Source organism: Eleginops maclovinus, chromosome 22 (assembly GCF_036324505.1).
Source record: "Eleginops maclovinus isolate JMC-PN-2008 ecotype Puerto Natales chromosome 22, JC_Emac_rtc_rv5, whole genome shotgun sequence".
Classification (NCBI taxonomy): Eukaryota; Metazoa; Chordata; class Actinopteri; order Perciformes; family Eleginopidae; genus Eleginops; species Eleginops maclovinus.
The window spans coordinates 17911611-17934101 of record NC_086370.1 but is presented as its reverse complement, the minus strand read 5'-3'; the positions used below and the strand labels follow the sequence as shown (position 1 = coordinate 17934101).

The window sequence follows — 22491 nt, the reverse complement described above, 5'->3', positions numbered from 1 at the left end:
GATTTTCTCAAGCCACAGGGGTCTCTGCTAGTTGGGCTGGCCTGCCCTCAAATGCTTCACACTGGCAGTTAATCACTTAGATCTCGAGCAACAACAAAAAAAACAGCCAGGCCAAGGAAGAAAGACGTATAAAAGAGAGATGAAAGACCACCGGAGAGGAAAAGGGGGAGAGGGAGGGAGAGTCCAGATGGGAACAGAATGGAATGTAGTAACACATAGCTACTGCATAAAATAAACAAACATATTTTTCACTTTTTTAAATGCAGGATATCCTGAGTAAGAAAGTAATCGTCAAAATGTTTGCCTAATTGCTGTTGCTTACAATGAACACTTTATTAGTTAACAGTTACTAAGCTGTTTGCTTAGGCAACTACATTTAGAACAAACTTATTTCACTGAGGGCCACAAACAGAAAAATATAAGAAGGGCTGGGCCACTCACTAGAGGTGAGGTATACTGCTCATATGTTAAGTTATAAGTGAGCAATATCAATCAAATAGAGGTCAATTATGCTTGATACTTGCTTTGACAAAAACAACAGCTTACATCACAGCTTTTCAGGGTTTTATTTATTTATATATATATATATTTAAGAAGTGCGATCTAAGAAAAGCACAAGTTTCAGGTGTGGGCCATATTTTTGGAATGTAAGGCCCCCGAGCCGTACTTTGCACACCCCTGATTTAGTCCAACGTTTGTTGTTTGAACAAGCAGAACAAATATACATCAGGTTAGTCACATAGGTCTGGTTGTAAAACACAGAAGGATTATAAATTGGGTTGAAACACTGATGAAGTTGGGAAATTTCAAGGCGACAAAAAACAGCAAGCGGAACATTTTACTGTCAGTGAAAACAAAATGACATAAAGCCAGATGGCCAAAGAGGAGTGGGGAAAGTCCCTGTGCTGTTAGCAGAAGAGCCATAGGCAGATTACTCCAAGCAGCATTAGGAAGAAATGACAATAAATATTTAAATATATTTTGCTTGCTTTTATAAGTCTGGTCTGAATAAGTAATTCATTTGGTTGCTATTCCGTTTTTTGTTGTTGAAAAATACATCTCCAACTTCGGAGAACTCAATATTTCTTGAATAGGAGTTTCTGTTTTGACTATGTTTTATTCAAGTCATGGAGAGGACTAGCCTACTAAAACTTGTTGTGTGACGTCTGTCACTTTGGAGCAGCTTTGTCAAGTCTGCGAAATTACACAAACACTTGCTTCTGGCTGCATAAACACAGTGAGTCTAGCAACAATTGTTGGTTTTTATACATAGGGGCTAAAATTCAGGATTTCTCAGCCCCCACTGCATCAATTTTTTACTTCTCTTTTTTAAAGCTATGAGTCCCTCAACTTTATAAAAGTGCAATTTTATATCAGTGGAGTGTGCCTTTTAAAAGCAATGACAGAAATAATCTTCTACCAAACAGAACCTGTGCTTTATCCTATTATCTACTCTCTACTGTGAAAATAAATGTGTTTTAATAGTTCGACATGGCAGGATAAACGATCTTGGTCAGACGGGCTCCCTGGAGGGCTAGGGATCAGAAATACCACAAAGATAATGATATCTAAGATGAGAAACGCTGAAACTGCAGGATTCAAAGTGGACAGGGAACAGTGTTTCATGTCATCACCCTTTCTCGTTGCTTCCTAGCAAGTCTGAAATGCAAAAATAATAAGTAGCTATTCCTACATGCAAAAGTGTGTGCATGGCTTAGATGGCTCCAATTATGCCACTTTGAACAGTTTATGTTTTGCACAGCAGGAGAGAAATGTACGTGTTTCTTTAATTGCTATTAATTTATTCCCTCTGTTAGACAAATTCTTCTCTATCTCCCCCTCGATCTTATGAACTCAGGAGCCAACGCACAGGCACAGATGCTGTGAATGAGCAAGCGTCCCTGAGCTACTCATAGCGTTCTTTCAACCCAACCCACACACTTAGCCTGCTTCCACACAGCAACCAGCCTCAGACTCAGCAGTGCTAAGGAAAAGAAAATGTAACTCTAAAGATAATCAGAGATAGACTATTATTCACATGCTGATTTGTAAATGTGTATTCTGATCCTGTGCAAGCACATTTGAGGAACTTCCTTTCAGATATAAGCAGTTTATGTTACTGCTTTGTGCTGTGCATTGAAATGACCCAATCTGTGTGCAGTAAGCTCAAGAACTTCCACTCGAGATGAACTAGAGGAGTGTGCAATGATGTCCATCTCAAACGATCACCTCAACACACACACACACAAACACACACTGCTTCCAGCCCTAATGCATACACACAGATGGACAGACATAAACACGCAAACCCAAACCAGCAACTCTTCTGACCCTGCACAACACTCATCAGCATCGACCCTGCTACTACAGACAGAAAGGAGGCAGACTGAGCCTGGAGGAGGTGGAGAATAGCAAAAGGCAGAGGCAGTGTGGAGTAGTAATACTACACTCTGCTCCGCTCCTCATCTGGCTCGCCCGTGGACAAAGCCTATCCGTTAGAGTGCAGGTCACGAACATCCAGGAATACAGATGGGCTGCTGAGTCTTTCTGTCCTGCCACTCAATGATTTAAGGAGTGCGATTAAACAAGGGGAGCCGCCTGCACGTGTAAGAGCACAAAAGGGTGTGTTTTGGTTTAGTTTTGTGAGGATGTAATTGTGTTTATAGCAGAGCGTTTACACTTTTGACGCAGTGGATGTGTACTTTTGCCTTTGTTGGCTGCTTTTACTGCAAGGACTGTGTGCTTTTGCAAACACCTGAATGGATGTGTGCATCCCTGCAAATGTGTACTTGTGTGTGAGTAAACAAGACACCCGCAAAAACATCCATTTAGGCTGCAGAGCACTGTGTGCTGTGGCAGCAGAATAGTACAGCACTGTTGGACAAACTGTTTGAATAAATCCTCTGTAGTAAAAGCGGAATGTTCCAAGACCTGTACACAAATCAGTGAACGCCGGGTCCATCCCCGCTCTGCTGGGTGGTCAAGTGCAAAGTTCCTCATTCAGTTGACAGTGCAATGCTCAGCCTTGGCTCGAGTTTCTTCTGCATTTTCAAGATAATACGCTCAGTTCAGCTTCACTGTTTACCCCCTGACTTAATCTGTCATGACATAGGACAAGAAATTGAAGAGAGAGTCAGTGAGAAAATGTTTTTTCTTGGAAAACCCAAAACAATCATTTGAGCACTGTTGGAAAGTACTGGGGAGAGAGATACTCCACTACATGCCCGGTAGACATTAAATAAACAGTTCATTAAACAGTTATAAATCCCCAACCAATTTGAAAACTTTGAGATTTTTAAGCGTACATATCTTCGCCCTGGCCAGCTCCAATATTAAAATACTGCTTACATGTTAATGCATCGGTATGAATCACCCACGTTGATATCAATGTTTTAAGACATAACGAGAACATTCACTTTTATTCACTTACGGTGCAAGAACAAACCAAACCATGGATCGATTGTACTCAAATTAATTGTCTGATTAAGCTACACTGGACAGCAATTCATGTAAAAAAGAAACCCAAAAAGAACAGCAGCTAGTCCCTTCATTGTGTTGAATTAGGGCATTGCAGGTCCTTTTGCTAAACACCTTCCTACTTCCATAAATATTCACTAGTGCACAGAATCCGCGACATAAAATATTCCCCAACAACTTAAATATTTCATCAGTTTGAATAGCATTTGCAAAAAACTAAACTGGCCCGGGATAATTAGGAAAATGCATCAGCCTTTTACAAAAACAATCTGAGAGTCGTTTTTGAAAACCAACGGGCTCTAGGCTTATGCGGTGTTCAAGCCACATTGGAGTAATCATATAGAGAGGCTTCCCAATTGTAAATAGCCTTCAGCTTGGTTATTATAGCTTTGAAACATTTCTAAAATATCTGAAAAACAGCAATATGAAGGTGCCTTAAAACCAAGCAAACTTGAACTCCTCACTTCAAGTTCCACTGACAACATATTAAATCAACACAGAGTGGATTTAGTGTTGATTGGTAAGGAAACATTAGTTTTACTCTAAGAACAAACAACCCTCCACACCATTATCCTGAAGGGACCTTTAAGATAAACATCACCATTAGTTACCATGGGAACCTTTCCCATCTTTCCCTGTCCATCTGACATGACGTAAATGCAGCATTAGAGCAAGAGACAGGATAAGGAAGTCTGAGACACACTGTGGATTCAGGACTTGACTGAGATCTCCCATGGAGGAATATCACATGTAAAGGAGTAGTTGTACATCGTGGTATTGCCCTTTGGTTTCTTTTATGGTAACACGTTTAAATTGTTCTTTCAGTCATTTTTAAAGCCTGCTATTCTCTAAGTGTGAATGCTTCAGTAGATGCAGGTATCCTTGAATTACATCTGTTAAACACACATTAGATATGCTGCAATATGAGTAGAACGTCTTAAAGAGCAAAAAGTCTAATCTTCTACCACTTCATCAAAAGCCCTCAGAGCCCTGCAGATTTCAGGGATGAATGCTTCTGCACTTCCCCGTCTGTTGCATGTGTTGGTGCACATGCGGTACAATGTTTCTGCCATGTGACAGCTTGATTTAAATGAACTGCATCTGGGTGTCAATGGCTAGCAAAGTAACCATTGAGCCTCTTCATAAATGTTTCACCACTCTGTGGGGCGCTGGAGTGCGTGTGCACGTGAGACTGCATCAGTGAGGCGAGGGCGGTAATCTCTCCAAAGACAGCATGGTTCTTACAGCTTGAGGGGAAATCAGTAGGCAACACTGCTGATGAGAAGATACTTGTGTGTGTGAGTGTGTGTGCGTGTGTGCGTTTGCTGGTACACAAAATACATGTGGGTGTGTGTACTTCACTTCTGCTGTTGCGGTCAGAGTACTCACACCACCTAGTGGCTTTGAGGCCTTCTGCTTTCAGAGGAAACAGCAGGAAGATGAAAAGACAAAATGTACACCTGCGGACTAATTCAGAATCCCCATTTATAACAAAGCATGCACAAGACAGAAAACCTAGTTGAAAAAGATCTGTTTTGCTGCAGCAGATATAGCAATAAACAGCTCAGAAAAAAAGAAAACAGATTATAAAAAAGTAACAGCGTGTGCTCAGGGGAGAGGGAACGCTGAGGAGAAAAATGAGTGGAGCTAGGGAAAAACACGTCCATAGCGGAGGGAGATGAAAGGGTGAATGCTAGAGAAGCTGCAAAATTCAGTCGTAGTTCTCCCCCTTAGGCTTTTTGATTGGCAGCTGGGAAACGTTTATCCCTTGTTCTGCATCCTTTTCTCTCTCTTTCTCCCCTTCTGCCCTCCCTCACATTCTCTCTCAGTGGAGGACATCTTATCAATCTTGTAAACACATAGGAAGCAACGCATTCTTCCCCCCTCGTGTTTACACTCAACCACCTCCTTGCTACTGATCATCAGAGGAGAAAAGCTATCTCTGCCTTTGACTTCCCACTACTGAGGAAGAGTCATGTATAATGTATAGAAGCAGATGAAAGGCAGAGGTGCCTGGCATCTACATAACGGCTCTTTGGTATTTAAATCTGTGCCACCACCTTAGTCTAATCATATATTTGCATGTGGCGCGTCGAGACATAATTACATGTTATTTGTGCACTGTTTACCAAATGTATAACCCGTCTTGGCAAATCCTGACTTTTCTCATTTAAATCCCGCATTTGTCCCCGCTTGTTGTATCACGGTTGACACAGCTGTCGCCTGCGTGGGATCACCGTTTCCAGATAGTATTTCACTACAGTCCCCCGGCTCCCCGAGCTATTTGTAAGTTTGCCTCTCAGGGAGCAACGGCAGCAAGAATCTTTGTTTCCATTATGCAGCAGTCAGTCAAAGTGAGGGGCTGCGTCCACAAACTGTCACCGCCCGAGTGCTGTTAAGTACACCAGCCACGATTTGGACTCTCACTCCATCCCAGCCAGTTTGTCAGGGATGAGAAACAAAGCGAGGTTACGCACGGACACACACAGAGAGAGACACCCTTCACCACACACTCTCTCACTTAAAGCGTTGAAGGTAACAGGCAAGCTGGAATACAAAGTTAGGCTTTCAGTGGCGGCCACATGCATGAATACCAAAGGGAAACTAAACGCAGCTCCTGTTTGGTAAAGTGTTTCCCTCCCGTAGCACGGAATGCAAAAGCAGTCGACAAAAGGAGTCAGGAAATGAAAGAGTGCATTCCTGTTGTTTAACAGCTCAAGCAAGAAAACACAGGCAGTGTATTGAAAGTAGCAACTTTTTTTTTCTTTTTCCAGATACAATTATTTACATGTAACCAAAGACGGTGTCCTTGAAACGAGTACAAACTTTTTTTTTTTATCTCCACTTCCTGCGATTTTAAGTTTTTCCAAATGACAACCCAGAAATATTGTATAAAATAAAAATATCAGCTTCAGGGAAAAAAGTAGTCTAAGCATTTTTTTTAAATGTCCATTAATCGCTATGTACAGAAGTATTTACAATCTAAAATTCCATTCAGACCAGAATTTTGCAAAGTAATCAGTCACAGTAAACAGTTGTGTTCACTGCAGCCCTACAAACCAGATACAACTAATCTGCTTATACAGGTATGGCTGTTTCAAATCAGTGATCCTACATGTGAGCAGTACAAGACAGAGGCGCTTTGAAGATCCATGTGCATCATTACAGGTACAATGACACCAAAAGAATAAATTAATGGGAGCTTAATGAATGCTTTCATATGCAGACACATCGTGGTACAATTACACTAAAACACGAAGCTACACGTGGCTGGACATACAGAAACGTGTCGTCATCCCCATGCAATTAACGTGAGAAAAAAAACGTGAATTTCTCAACATTTTTTGATTAAAAAAGCGGAAATTAAATCACAGCGAATCTGTCACATACATGTTACTATGTCCAGCCACTGAGCTGTGTCACATGGGGTTTATTTAAATGAAACAGGATGGGAATCTTTAGACACAAATGGCATCTCACTAGGTAAAAACGTTTACATTTACAAAAGGGAGGAGAAAGCGTTAAATTAAATACATTTAAAAAGAAAAATAACTTCATTTCAAATTCAAAAAGGAAGCACAACCATCACGAGTAATTCATCACATCTGTTATACCTGTGAGTTTCAATGCATACTGTTCTTACTCTTGATTGTATTAGAATTTAAATAGAATCAACAAAGTAAAATAAGATCCAATTAATGATTTGTAAGAAAGACATTTAAAAGTCCTCATAGCATGAAATTTCCAAAGGGCCTTTATTGGTCAAATAAAGGCCCCCCCCCCTATCAAAGCCAGCATGTCTTTAACAGTCATTCATGAGTTGGGTGAGAAAAAAATGCCCTGAAGAAAAAAATTAATCTAAAAACATATAAGAGAGCTACGCGACTTGCTAACCCGCACCGTTTCACAAAATTAACGGGCACAATTAAAACATAAAAATCTAAATATTTTTTAAAAACTCTGCGTCCCTTCAACATTCAAGCCAACTGCAAACATTGAGCTAAGCGTCCAAAATCATTCCACACGGGTTTACACACAGACACGTCATCCTAACATCCATGAAAATGATTGTTTTTCATGCTTATCAATGATTTCATCCTTGGCTTTGATGTGGATGAGATTAAAATGTAATGATCCATTAAATTTCATTCAGAGGTTTACACTGAGGCTAAGTGACCGGGAATGAGAGCAGGTGGCAGACCGTTAAACCTCCTAAAGATGTTTGAAGAACAAGTCTGTGGTGAGTCCATTATCATAGAAGGTGTTTCCAGAGTATTAGGACACGCTAGCCTCTGCCTGATTCCCAGGAGTCTGAGGATGAATCTGCTTACTCTGAAATGTGGAACTGAAGAAATGTGATGTCTGTCAGCTAGCAGGGCTTTGGTTCAGGCTGTGCTCCGGAGAGGGAGGGGAACTTTTTTTCTATTTGTGTGTTCACGCCCTCATCGGTAACAATTCAGAGTGATCTGGTGAAGTCAGAGGAACGCTGCTGAATCTCCAATGACCCCCCCCCCCCCCTGTGGTTCCTGTTGGGGACGGGGGGCACCACAGCAGACTGGGGTCCCTTTAATGTGCAGACTGTGAGTTCCCGGTCTGGCTGTCTGTTAACAGTGCTCCAGGTAGTCGATGACCCGAGTGATGGACTTCTGTCCCGTGGTGCCCATCGCACACTGAGAGCGAGACAGAGGAAGAGAGACAAAGAGTTTGAGAATCACACTACTGTACTTGTTAAGTCTTTAGAAACAGACGGCAACATTTCTGAGGATGTTTAAGCGTCTGTTCATTAAAAGGGGATATTTATGAAACAGATGGTTCCAGTCTTCGGCTCTGAAGGGGATGAGTCGCTTTCAAAGCTGCTGCAAAATGTACATCTGTGTCACTGTCCGGTTTAATAATAAGGCTCAAACTGTTTTTAACGATTCTTCGTATCACTACTTGAATCAGGCTGCTTGGATACACAAGAGTCATTCCATTGATAACATTTTAGTTTTTGTGTGATAATGACACATTACTGGCACCAAGGCTTGATAAAAGCTAAGAGCCACTAGAGGCTTTGCAGGGGATTTTAGACCAGCTAAGAAGCTATTGAGATATTTTTAATGAGTGACCATCACAGAGTCTATTTATATATTGGATTTTACAGTCATTCCAGACATTATTCATACCTCAATGTCAGGGTTAATGAGATAAACAGAATAAAACGCTTCCTCTAGAATCTTCTGAGCCAAATAAAGGTGCAGAAAAGAGTGAGACCTGCAGTTGTATTTAAAAAGAAATGTGGAACTACTGTCTGTAAAATCTTTAGTTAATAGAGGGCACAACACTTCACCAAAATGTGCTTTTCTTCAATAAGTCCAATTAGAGCACCTTTTGTGACTTCAGAACAATTTGCCTGGAGCTTCGATTGCATCAACATTTGAGATGAATACAGAAAATACTGATGTTCCGCAGAAAATGATTGCTTATTTTTGTAGGAGAAATTGATTCAATGTGTCCCCTTAGCTCTATACCATAATTCCATTCCAAAATGTGTCAGTCAACATAATGAGGAAAGCATCACGGTGCATTGCCGGTGACAGGAGGCCCGTCTCTACAGTCGTACTCACGGTGAGGTTCATGAAGCTCAAGAACTTCTTCAGCATTTCTGTCATGATGGAGAAGTCCCCTTTAGGTAGATGCTGTCTCACAGTAGTCACATTTATCTGAGAGGGGCAGAAAGGTGGGTGAGCACCAACATAAATGTCTCCGAGTGGGGAAATACATCCTAAATCATATACTGTGTGTCTGTGTGTGTCTCACCTGGCTTCCCTGGCAAAGGCAGCCCAGCAGCAGAGCGGTGTAGGAGGCAACAATGCTGTCCTCCATATGCTTGCCTGCGTGCTGCAGAGCTACAGCACACACAGGGGAGAGAGAAACGATTCAAATTTCACGGATACATACACTGCTTCTTTCTGAAGGTTTCAACCTATGATGGTAAGCTGCTGAAAATAAAAATGTTGGCTGGAAACATTGCTGCGAGAGCAACTTTGCAGCTATAATTCACCGCCCGACTCCTCAACAGGCTGCACTCTGACGCGTTCGGGGATTAAAGTGTCAATCGGGCACTTTTTATTCGAGAACGAAACAGCAAAAAGAAAGCACGTTTGCATTTCTCAACCTATGATTCGACCATATGAACAGCAAAGAGTACATGAGCTGCTTTAAAGACACATTCGTTCGGTTTTATAACAGAGAAGCTGCACGGCAAATAAATAAATGTGGGTATTAGGGTGGCAACTAATGATTGTTTTATTATAAATTACTCTCTCAATACATTATTTGCTTTCGGAATTTAAGAAAATAGTAGGAATGACAGCTGAGAAACCCGGGTAACTGAAATTAGCTTGAAAAATGAATTTCTAGCCCTCAGTAATTCATGTGCTTATCCCCTCAGACCCAGTGTGTATGCACCCTGTAAAGGCTTTGCAATCCTGTGTTTTACTGCAGTTTGTGGACCTGAGACATTCTCTCACATGTAAAACATTTCTTGCTTCAGCCTTAATTAGTTGAGAAGCAAGAGAGGTAATGAAGTGATCATCACTGCAACATTAACCACACTCCCATCTTGATTATAACTTTAGCCAGAGCTTGAGAGCGGCTCATCTTACGCAGACTCGACTTCAAACGCGCACAAACGTCTACCTTTATTCAGATCCAACTCTTCATCTTCCTCCTCTTTCTTCTCATCCTCTTTCGTCTCCGCTTGGCTGTCGTTGGGTTCGGCTGCCACCCACTGTATCTCCCCCGACGTCTCCTTCCACTCTCCGCTTTTGTCGAGTGCCGGCTTTGGTGCCTCGCTGATGAGGTCGTCAGTCTTGGCCTCAGCAAGGATGGCGGCGCGCTCCCTCTCAAGTAAGAACTAGGATTTAAAAGGGAGGAATAAACAGATGTGAAGTCCAAACACAAACTTTTTAATTGGAGCTGATTGTTTCTTTATTATTTCTGAGGGTAGAGAGGGAAAGCAGTTAATCAGGATAGCAAAGGTACTGCTTTGTGGCGGGGTCAAACAACAACTGCCAAAATTCACTTGACAGTAAAAGGTAATTTGGAAGTTAATGACTACTTTACTCTCTGAGGTTCCTTTTAGGCTTTCAGAAAATGTTTGCGCTAATGAGAAGAAGTTAGGGGAAAGTTATGTTTTTTTAATAAAATGTCATTTATCTTGGAAATTTCGAATCCACAAATGAGTATGCATCGATTTACACTTGCTTATCTCCGGGCTGTTAAAAATATGCAACATCAGACTTTACTGAAAATGCACTCAGGGGTTCGGCTCATGGTGGTGTGGTCGTGCACGTGGCACAGAGGGGAAATTTGAGATGACACAGCAATATAGCCTCATCCATATTCATCATGCATGTATCAGAGTAACGCATGAACTTTCTCCCTGAGAAACCGGGTGAAACAGTGCCTCACTCGCTTATTCAATACAAGGTCTTCTTTCAACAGTAATAACACTGATTCTTTTCTCATGACTGCTCTTCACTAACACTTACTGCTCACTTCAAAAGAAATGATGAAAAAAAATACCTGTAGCCAAGAGAGGAAAAAAAAACCTGCTAAAATATTCATTAATAACAAGTCCTTTCACAAATCCTACCTGCACCAGGGCAGCCAGAGCACCAGAGGGCTTGGGCTTGACAGGATCCTCTCCCTGAGTCTCAGCAGCGGGAGGTGGTGCTGTCGCTGTCTCTGCTTGTGTTGGGTCAGCCGGCTGCACCAGGCTGTCTTCCAGAAAGCTCTCGTCCACTATGTACTCCATGTCCACCAGGCAGTGGCGGTTTCTGGAGCTGTACTCCACGAGGTTAATAAGTAGCCCCAGACCCTGGTACACACAACAGAAAGAAACACATAAGACACACGTATACGTAGAGTATCTATTGAGCAGTAAGGTGTTTGTTTTGTTCATTACCAGTACTCGCACGTCGAAGCGCTGCTCCTGGGGGATGTAGCGTGGAACTCGGAGGATGCAATTCAAAGCAGTAGCGGTAAGCTGTTCCTGCTCTCCCGTCTTAGTGCTGCCCCACTCTGCAGATTAAAATAACATCATTATTGACCTCTGCTAATACTAGTCAATACGCTGCTAAGCACCTGAAGCCACAGTGATAGGGTTTAAGAGTAAACAAGCAAATAAATCTGAATATAATCCTCACAATATTATATCAAACTTCAGTTTAATTCAATAAACTGTGTTTCATTGTTATGCATCACAGCAGCAACAATAAGCCATAACTCTGAGTCATTTCCCGGCTATTAGTATCTTCAAAAAGCCAGATAGAACAAGGGCAAACAAATATGAGTTGGTCGTAAATCGGAATACCATTGTCGTGGGTAAGGTTGAGCAGTACTCCTATGACGGCCCTCATGCAGTCCTCCACAGCCTTGCCCACGTTACTGAAGCTGCAGTGGGGCAGCGTTGCCCCCGACAATGACAGAGAGCTGTTGTTCAGCGCCCTGCTGTATCGCTGAATCATATCTTCACAGTACCGCAAAGCTCTGGGAGAAAAACATACTGTTCAGAAAAAGCTATAAGGCAGAAATGAGGCACATTTTGAAGAAAAACTAAAGAAGCAGGAGATTTAACAACTGTTTCTCTGTTTGCGACAAACCCCTGAATGCCATATTGTGTCCTCCAATGCTTTATCAGATCTAAACTTGCTGATCTTTATTGGCTCTGATGCTAATTCTGTTCGTCCATCACTTTAGAGTCTGTGATTTACTAATTGTTCCTTTAAATCAAGATGTTTTTGATTAAACCTCACACCGGAGGAGAGCCGTTTAATGTGAAGTGTAGAATAGTGCGACCAAAAGTACAAAGACAAAGTGAACTGTTGTTATTTTAGTCAGGCTCTCAGTATGTGTCCAGTCAATAATAGCTCCGAGCTGCATCCTGGGCTCACCTCGCGGAAGAGACGATGAGTTGCGATTCTTTGTAGGCAATCAAGTAAGCCTGGTTTTCTGGGTTCTGCACTGTCACCTGTTGGCAGAAGATGAAAGAGAGATAAAATCAATAGAGGGGAAAGTACATTTAGGGCCAGAAAATGGTACAAGAAAAAAGAAAATAAGGGGAGCCACTTTCTTTTGGCACAGATCAGTGACATTTTACGTGAGATCGAAGAAAAAAAACTTTCCGCCATTCATAAAGGTAACACTAAAAGTTACCATCCACTCTGCAGGACTCAATTACTTTTGTCCTTTAGCATCACCTTCGCATGACTTTGGTGGAAGAGGGAAAACCCAGCCTGACAGAGCAGTACTTACACTTTCAAGTACTCTCAGACAGCGCTCCGCTCCCCATAAAGCTGCAACCAGGTTCTCCTTGTCATCCTCTTGGCTCAGGTTCTGCACACACTCTTTCACTGTGGTACACACAAGGAGCAGAACTATTAGACATCCTGACAGGTACATGAACTTCCACAGGTCTGGTACTTGACATTGGAAAGGGAATCTTTGCAATTCTACAGAACAGTGTGGACTTCAAAGCTGCCCACACACCTACCTTTGTCTACAATGTGGTCCAAACCTCCCAGAAGTCTCAGCTCCTCTTTGAACCAATCCCCCGCTCTCTTGGAGGTTAAAGAGAGCAGAGTTTCCATGGCGAGGTGGCCCGTCTACAACAGAAAAAAAACTATGTAAAATCACTTTTCTACTTGGCAGGATGACAACCCTTTCCACCTGGGAGACCTGAAATCTGACAGCTATAATGAGGACATGTTTGATAATATTATCCCGGAGTGCATACATTTTAAGATGACACCCAACATTGAAGATGACTGATAAGGACGTTAAAAAAGGAGCAAACGTGTCATCACTTCAAGATATCTGGGGAATGAAAAACCACTAATGTTTTTAATGAATCAATTAAATCGGGATTTAAATCATTATTGCAGTTTAACAGAGGACTGTTCATGGGTAATGTCCTTCGGTACATTCATTTTCATATTAAAACTGTTCAAAGGACCACACATTATAGGATTAGCACACCTACACGCAACCGTTCTTTGCAGATAACATTATCTAGGAACAATAAGATTATAAGCGCATTAAAAACAAGCGAGGCTTTTACAATTTTATGCTCATTTGCTAAAATAGTTTCTATTTCTATTCATGAAAAGTTGCTTGTTGAAGAGAGACCATTCAAAACTTGGTACGTGTTGTTTCACACCCAGCAGTGAAGCTTTTTAGTTTTATTATTTATGTCGTTATTCAAGGACAACCCACCGTGATGTTCTCCAGGTCCAGGTGCTTGTTATGCACGGTCTCACACAGCTTCCTGATCTTCTCCTTGACCTTTTCCACCTCCTTCGGAGTGAGCTGATCCTGATGTGCCGAGTAGTCCTGGTCCAGCTCCAGCAGCTTGATCATAAGCTCCAGACAGGCCCTGTCCAGATCCATGTTAAGACGATCCCGACTCAGAATGTACATCAGGGAAGCCGTGCACAGACCCAGGTTCTGATAGGAGGATGGAGAAAGGCTATTTTTAAAAAGAAGTGTAGGTTGTGTAGAGCCTACAGAGGTGAGACGTGTGATCGATGTTTGAAAAACTGATGCTGGGAAAATGTTAATACCGGCCCACTATCACTATCCCATTCAATAAGTGTAAGCCTTTTACCGTCAATAGAATGGTGAGGATTGATTCCTTTTCCCCATTTCAAGTGGACAAGCATGTTATTTTGAATGTGTCGATGTATCAATCCGAAATCAGGGTTAGAGAACAGGAGAAGGTGGTTGCTGTTTTACTTCTATAAATGTATCCGTCTCTAAACTCTCAAACCAGAGCAGGCAGAGACAGACTAGTTTTGTTTTGTGTTTGTCGAATCTGAAGGAAGTGTGTCTTACAATGATAAACTGAAAACTACAAATACTGAACGCTAAGAAAAACTCTTCTTTATACTCTTCTCCCTTTCAACGGCAACTAAACTGTACTGAATACAACCATTAAATCATAATGACCGAAATATCTCCAGGCATGCGACCTTAAACATCCTATTCATTAGCAAATATTGCGGAGGTGTTGCGCAAGATACCAAAACAAACATCACCCTCTCCACATTAAATGGAACATTTTATTCTGCTCTTTACCACGCAGATCACGCAGCCAATGCAAGCAAACTGGGCCAGATCAACCTAAATAAAACTGCCAATTCAGAAACAAAGTCGACAGGAAAGACTATCATTGCATATCCTGTCAGAAGAGTCCACATCATGAGGCCATAATATACCAGTATATTCAAGTGTAAATTTAAAACAGTGATATGTGTGTAAAAACTAATTAGAAAACACATTATTAAAACAGCAAAGGCACCGAGTTGCATGAGGAACAGTTCCCCAAACCCTGGAGCCTCCTGATTAAAAAAAGGGGGAGGATGGCTCCAATTTTCCAACAGTTATTTTACTAGCAGCTAAGTGCATTAGGCAAGGATCACTGTCTCCCCATCTCCCATAACACACCCTGATTCATAGCCTTGGAACTGAACCTTAGCAGAACTAATTTCCACCAAGGACACGAGTAAACAACAGAAGCAGTGATCAATCCAACATGGCCAACATGTTTCTATCCATCACTTCTATACAAACATGTTGTGAGGGGGGTAACAAATGTGTGTGTTACTGACCGGGTGTTGTGGAGCATCACTGAGCATTTTGAAGACTTGTGCCACTTTCCCTCTGGCCCGCAGGTGCATCCTGAAGCCGGGCATGGCACAGCGTGTGGCCAGGCTGATTATACTGCAGACAGAGGAAGAGGAGCAGAGGGAGAGAGAGAGAGGATTGTAGAAGTGCTGGGTTCAAAAACTCAAATGAATGAGACAAAATGTGGCACACAGCCTACTTCCAAATCAACATCACCATTTCTCATACATGTTCCCTCTCTTCTCTCTGCGTGTGTAAAGACTAAAGCACTGAAGTATGCATGAGTTTATGCAGCTTTTACTGAAGTCAAGGTTGTCCCTCCTGAATGGTTTTCATTTTTTTTAACAGAACGGCTGTGAGCTTTATCATCACCTCAGCATACAACTCCAATAGATGGTGGAAATAAAAATTAGACTCATAAGAGAAAGTGTGAAAAGGGAACAAATATAAGTACATGCACTGCCTCTAAAGGGCTCATTATTTTTGCAAAAAAAGAAAACATTTGTTAAATAAAAGACAAACGCATTTAAAAAATTGTCTTCACTGTTAGTATATAGCAAGTGAAGAAGAATCTGTGGTCTCTGGAAACACATTTACGTTGTATCGCCATGTCCTGGAACATTTGTAGTTGTTGTTTATTTACAGGTCAAATTTCAAAGCTTTGATCAACTTAAGCACCTGATCATGTAATTACTTGATAAATAGGCTATGCTTATACTAGGTGACTCAGTGAGGTACTTGGGACTCACAAATTCGTACCATCAGCGATCTACCAGAAAAAGTCATCTATGTTGGAGCAGTCTTAAACATCCAAGTGCTATTCTCTGGAACAAAAAGGCAGCACTTCGTATTTTGCTCCACTTACCTAAGGCATCTCGTGTTGAGTGGCTGGCTGCTCTTAAGCCCCGTCTCCAGGTACTCAAAATCGTCGGTGAACTCTTGATTTTCTCCAAACTCCACCACGTCATTGAAGTGCTTCACGTGCTGCACCACCGTGTACAGCTGGCGGAAGAGGAATGGGGTTAATTACAGCTAATGAGGAAGCAGTGCATCTGTCCAGATTCACAATTAACACACACACACACACAAACACAGTGAGCGCTCTCACTTATTGTTGAATTCCTCACCATTGGTTCCATTAACAGCAATAGCTGACTGTGCTAATACCCCTCATCAATAAAAGCTCAGCATGTGGAGCTGGGGCCTGATCAGCAGTTCCCTCTGTATGTTTACCAGTGTCAACACTCATTATTTGTGGGCACTCAGCAAAACCCATGAGGAAGCACCCGGGTTTAAGATAACCCCAGTGTGTGGCGACAGCTTAGCTGAATCCATTTTACTGCAGGGGATCTGAGAGTAACAGCTTGAATTGGAGCCAGAAGGCCCATCTGTAAATGACAAGAGCTGTGGGGGGGGGTTAAACTAACGGCAACAGTCCTCATTGCTACCTCTAAATGACAAAGGGGTTCAATCGAACTACACTGAGTCCGATAAACATCAAATGAATACTATCTCTGCGTAGCCTGCATCAAATGGTGAGAGGAGCTTGTTAAAGAATGAAGATTCAAATCAGCGCAGAATGCAAACAAAAAAAAGCCTTCAGTCTGCTCTTCCTCTCAAAACATCTCACTTTGCTCTGGTACTCACCTCCTTGTGCTCCTTCCTGCATTTGAGCGCAGTTACAATATCCTGGTTGAGTCGCGTGGGGAGGGTCTCCGACTTAATGACTTTGGGCGGCGGTGGGGGGGCTTTGAACAAGCCATCATCTTTATGGGAGTTGCTGTCTTTGCTGCTGCTCGATAAAATAGCCTGAGGAAGAACAGAGGCGGAAAAATGGGGCTCATACCAAAGTAACAAAATCTGTTTAACGACATGTCCGCAAGATTTACCGCCGCCGTCCGTTAAGCACACAAGACTTTAACAAGTGCTGTTAACGGATGTCAGAGGAAGAGGAGGTGCAAAGTCAAAAATATATCTTTAAAATCCCATTTCCCAGACCGGGATTAGTTTGTTCAATAACAACATGTATCTCGTTGAGGGTTGGGGGGGAAATGAACGCAGGAAATACAAACAAACCAGGCTGACTTGTCTGGGAAAATATGGGAACAGAAGGAGACTAATTAGAGCAATTAAACAAAGCTGTTGACTACTAAGACACCATTTAACAATAACCCGTGTTGTAGACAATAACCGAATGGGGAATGAAATAAAACAATGTAAACAAATGGTATGAGTTATGAGCATTCGTTTAACATAAATACTCTTTAAATATTGGTAGCCTGCTTTGTTTGTAAAACAAATGCATAGATTTCAGATGAGAAGTTAAACATCATTAGTTTTCTCTTTCCACACACAGAGACACATTTATTGGGCTAGAGAACAAAACAATAAAGCAAAACTCAATTTAATAAGCACTGAGAGCAATATCTTACCGGAGCAGTTTGAGCACGGGAAAGGGGAGGCACAGGTACCTCCTCAGGTTCGGGTTGGTTCCAGTGGCGAGCGTTGTACACGGCCTTAGCGGGGGACTGGAACCCAGAACAAAGTTAATATTGGTTAGTTATCCAAACAGATACACCAGAAGCTCAAAGTAACAAACGCATGCCTGAATGTAGAGAAATTTGAGTGGCCATAAAGAAATTCGAGCACAGTTATTGCTTCAGTTATTGTTGTGCATTAGCTCAATTGAACACATTAATATTGCATGCTTCATCATGATGATAGACCGAGCCGACAGCAGCCTCAGTGTGTAGCCACAACAAGTCCCAAAGCAGCACGGAACATTTCCTGAAAATGACGCATTGTGCAACTCTTATATATATCATAAAGACTACAGTAGTAGAGAAAAGGTAAACTTAAAGAACAGAGAAAACAGATAAATAGCCCGCTGTCAGACATGATATAGAGAAGCACTGCAGTATGGCTATAAGCTACCAAAAATCAAAGCAGTGTGTTTTAGATGAACATATGAGCCAGGCCAAGATGAAATCTTCATATGTGCTATGAACGCACATCAACCCATTCACTGGAGACTGCTTTCTGAAGGGAAGCAGAACTGCAACTGTAGTTCTAGCACACATTTAACACAGCCTCTATCCTGCACCCTTGCTTAAGATTTCCCTGATGCTCTCCTCTCAAACAGTCTCTAGTTAATTTCACATTCTGGGTATTCTGTTATGTAAATGTCACTTAAATATAAAGAAGGTAAAATAATGTTCTTTATATTGAAATTGTAATCATGTCACAAGCTCCATCAAGCCTGGCCATGTTGAGGGTCATGAAGGCAGGTAAGGAAAAGCAGGCAGAGAAAGAGAAATATTTCTAGGAAGCTCATTTACCTTTTTGGGTCCACTGAAGATCTTTTTTAGTCCACTTCCATTATCCTTGGACTTGTCACCTGCCTTCCCTGGGCGTCCTTTTTGTCCCTCGGTGCAGGAGTCATCAGAAAAGTCAAAAGCCTCTGTCGGATAAACCAGGATTGAAGCTATTATTTAAGATTTGGAAATAAAAGTCTACAAACATCTTATGCAGACTATAACCCAAGCAACGCAGACATTGATTATTCAGCTAATTAGAGTAATGACGTCAACATAGCTCACCTGTATTGCTGCTGGCCTGGCTGTCCTGAGAGTCACTGGTATGCGGGCTGTCCACACCGGAGCTCAGAGCCGCTAAGGCTGCAGCCGCCTTCTTGGCCTTCTTCTCTTTGGCGTGAGATTCGTCATCATCGCTGTCACTCTCGCTCAGGTCGTCAAAGCCAAAGTACTTGATCTTGTAGCTACTCTTCCCAGCTTCTGAGCCCTCCTCGGCCCCCTGCTCCTCTTTGTCCTCAAAGCCAAAGAACTCTAGCTTGGTCTCCGCCTTGGTCTTCTTGGTCTTTGTCTGGGTGGGTCTGAACCTTGAAAGATGCAATGAGAGGGTTTTTTTCTTATCTGTATTGTTTATTGTTTTTGAACAACTAGGTTAAAAAAAAAACAGTATTTATTTAGAACTGTATATAATGCAATGCAGACAGTAGTTCCAAAGTGTCGCACAGTCAATAATAAAAATGCATGAGAACACACAGCGTGAAATCACATAAGGAATTCATAAAACAGAAACAGATACAAAACAATAAAAGGAATATAAACTGCAAAGGCAGAATTAAAAGAGAGATACAACCAAAAGGAAAAAAACTGAAATAAGAGGAAACTGGAGCAGGACAAACATTGAAGCTAAACTAATAAAAAGAAAATAAAAAGTAGGGGTCCACACTTTGGCACAACTTAGAACATAAAACCTTTTCAATTTGAAGAAGTTTTCCCTGTTAGGACACCATGTTACTGTTAAGAAACCACTGAAGCATGATGCATAATGACATATATTACACATACATGGGCAGTCTCTTCAAAGAACTGACTTAGACAGTCAAATCTTAAAAGATATACATCTGAATAATCAAATGGTGGGTGCAATATGTCAAAGCTCTAAGATCTGAGTTTGTTTACATAGCGAGTTGAAGGAACATCCATAATCTTTTGTCTGTCAGCATGACTTTGATGACAGTAATTTTAAAGACAACCGAGTAGTGATATTCCTTACATCAAGGGCGTTAAGATACATAGAATGAAATGATTTACCTGGTAGGTTTGGGTGGGGGAGTGTCAGATTTCTTCTTCATCTGGCCTGCCTCTCCAAGGTCAGCAGGGGCAGCTGGGGTGACCATCTCATCGATGCTCCGCTCAATTGAGTCCTGGATGGTGACGTTGCACACCGACAGACAGGAAGGGTGCAGAACTGTGTAGTCCCGTACCCTCCCGGCGCCCCTCCCTGCTGGCTTGGCTGCTGTTTTAGCTTTGGCAGCAGTACCACTTGCGTTAGCAGAAAGGACACTGTTGGGTTTATCTTGGGCATTCGCCGTTTCAGTGGGCTTGTTGCTGTTGTTCTCAGCCGGTTCAGAGGACGTTTTGTTAGCCTTGGTGGGTCGCTGGTATTTCTTGCAGCTTGAGGCCCTCAGGATAAATGGGGATGGGGGAATGTTGTCCACTGGTTCTGGTGGAGGCTCTAGCTCAGCATTTTGGAATTCTTCCGAAGGCATTTCATCATAAGAGGAAGTGGTGTGGCAGTCTCTGCTACCGCCTGGTGCATTAGTGGACAGTTGGAGATTGGTGACTACATTAGGAGAGGAGGAGATGGGCCTCTGGTACACTGAGACATTCTGATTACCAGATGGGACTCTGTTTACCAAAGAGGCCTTGCATGCAGGTTTTTGGTTGCTATCTGATGTACTTTTGAGCCAGGGCTGGTTATTTTTAACAACCCTCTCTTCAGATGTTTGCTTGGCTGTGAATGATGGGGGAAAAAATACAGATGATTACTTAAAATGCTACAAAAGAGCAGGAAAATCTACTAAATGAGCAAGGTGTAGGTAAATAATGAAGTGACAGGTTGGCAACCTATAGTAAATTAACCGTCAAGATAATCACATGCATTGTTTTGTTAGGTTTATATACTTTATGTATAGATTACTCACTTGTTAATAAGGCTGTTGAGCTTGCAGAGCCCTGTGCAGATGAAACCACAGTGGCAGTCCCACTCCTCTGCACTGTAGTTGTCTTTGACACGGCCCCTTCTTTGACTCCAGCCTGGGACACACTTTGAGTGGTTACAGTCTTGGACTCATCGTCACTGTCAAATCCAAATGGGTCTTCATCACTGTCGCTGTCCTCAAGCTTGGGCCTCTTGGAAAGCTCAGAAACTTCCTGTTTTAAAACAGGCCTTTTGGCACCCAACTGAGCCTTGTAGGTGGTCTCCCCCCATTTGGTGGTCAGGGTGGGCTTTTTATTGTTGAAGACCTCGTCAAATCTCGAATTGGCCTCCCCTCCCTTGCGGTTGTATGTTTTACCAAATCTGGATGTCATGATTGGTTGTTTTATGTTACATGTTCCCTGTAAATATAAGCAGATATGAATCGACACGTCTTTCGATCGTTAGCTAGAGGAAAGTGTGACTGACAAGCAAGTTACGTTAAATAGCATATAACCCTCTGCATTGCACTCCAATTTTACAACAACAAATCCTCCACACTTACACTGGCACTGTTGGATTAATGAACTTGGTGTTAGCTCATACATGATGTGTTAACTACGGTTGATAGCACACTAAGTTTGCATGGCTAGCTCAGGCAGAAAAGCTTGCAAATAGCATAAACGGTAGTATTATATGGACTACGTTAAGAAGCTTAAACGACTTGGATTAACTTTAGTGAAACTTTGAAATATTAGCGTTACCTAACGTTACACTGACAGTTGGGCTATGGCTAATTCACCAGCATCTGCTAATCGTAGCTAGGCCTGCTCCTGCTTGTAAAGTTACTAAAAAGTTAGCAGTTAGCCGTTAGCTCCACACTGCTGAACTATGCTAACGGTAGTCCAATGTTTACATTTAGCACTTGAATGCATCCAAAGTGGGACTATCGTGTATTAAATATATTTAACTTATTTAAAATAAACATTTTAATGCGGAGATATACAAAAATCGTCGCGGGTACAAAAGAATAGCAAACTGTTACCTTTCAACTCCGGCGACTAGCTGAACGTCCGCTTGTTTGTTAGCCAGCCGGCTAGGCCTGATCTCCCACTCGGTTACAAATCAAGCGGGTAAAGTCCGTTTAAACAACACTTGAAACACGTGTCCAACACCAATGTGTCTCAAAAGCAATGCTCGTTACCAAAGAGAGGACGCCAACACGCAGCCGTGGCTAGTAGTGTCTAAGTATAGTGGTTAATTCACACTTTTTGCATTTCGTAGTGCTACTGACGGCCATTAAAATATCCCCTCCCTCCTCGATCCTTGGCAAGACCCCTTGTAGTGAGCTACGAGAAAGGAAGTGACCAATCAGCGTCAGGGATGTTTTGCTGCGGTCAGCAAACGTGTCTCTGATTGGTTAAGAAGTCAAACCAAACAAACGATAGGGGGCGCTGTAGGTCCATTTTTGTTCATTTAAACTTGAAGACGTGCCTAATAGAAATGGAACAGATGGTGCTGTTTGTTTCCAGCATTTATCCCACAATGTATTGTTCTTTGATATGTAGATTGTTTAAGAGTGATTTCTCTGTTCATTTTTTTTGTTACTTACTGGAACATCTTCACAAAATACCTTCATAGGAGAAATATTTGAAATGTATGTTATGGTATTTATTGACTAATGCAAAAAGAAAGTAACTTAATGTCATTCACAGATTAGACACAGCTAAACATTACGAAATGTCAAAGGATTCAAATTTATATTATTATTAAAGGCGCTCCCTTTTTCAATTTCTTTTGACATTGTACCTATACTTAAAGAAAGTACTCATCATTGTC

General features: G+C 41.9%; 1 protein-coding gene across 1 annotated transcript; it reads right to left on the bottom strand.

The window, feature by feature from the left end:
- Positions 1–6218: 6218 nt before the first annotated feature.
- On the bottom strand, positions 6219–21979 carry wapla (WAPL cohesin release factor a). Its single transcript, XM_063874918.1, has 20 exons — positions 21698–21979; positions 20660–21074; positions 19767–20469; positions 18747–19045; positions 18486–18607; positions 17580–17675; positions 16795–16956; positions 16013–16149; positions 15132–15243; positions 13738–13968; positions 13016–13127; positions 12778–12875; positions 12417–12493; positions 11837–12012; positions 11429–11544; positions 11117–11341; positions 10159–10375; positions 9277–9365; positions 9084–9179; positions 6219–8147 (listed from the first exon to the last, which is right to left on the bottom strand). Exons 2-20 carry the CDS (start codon positions 21045–21047, stop codon positions 8082–8084), a joined length of 3522 nt encoding a protein of 1173 aa, XP_063730988.1. The 5' UTR covers positions 21048–21074; positions 21698–21979; the 3' UTR covers positions 6219–8081.
- Between the last annotated feature and the right edge of the window lie 512 nt (positions 21980–22491).

Bases quoted from the DNA above. Each gene is read 5' to 3' on its own strand.
- wapla (XM_063874918.1), bottom strand. From the start codon at position 21,047: ATGACATCCAGATTTGGTAAAACATACAACCGCAAGGGAGGGGAGGCC. The intron at 13,969-15,131 runs GTCAGTAACACA...TCCTCCTATCAG, and splicing joins GTGATGCTCCACAACACCCG to AACCTGGGTCTGTGCACGGC. The intron at 11,342-11,428 runs GTAATGAACAAA...TGTGTGTACCAG, and splicing joins GCTTCGACGTGCGAGTACTG to GGTCTGGGGCTACTTATTAA.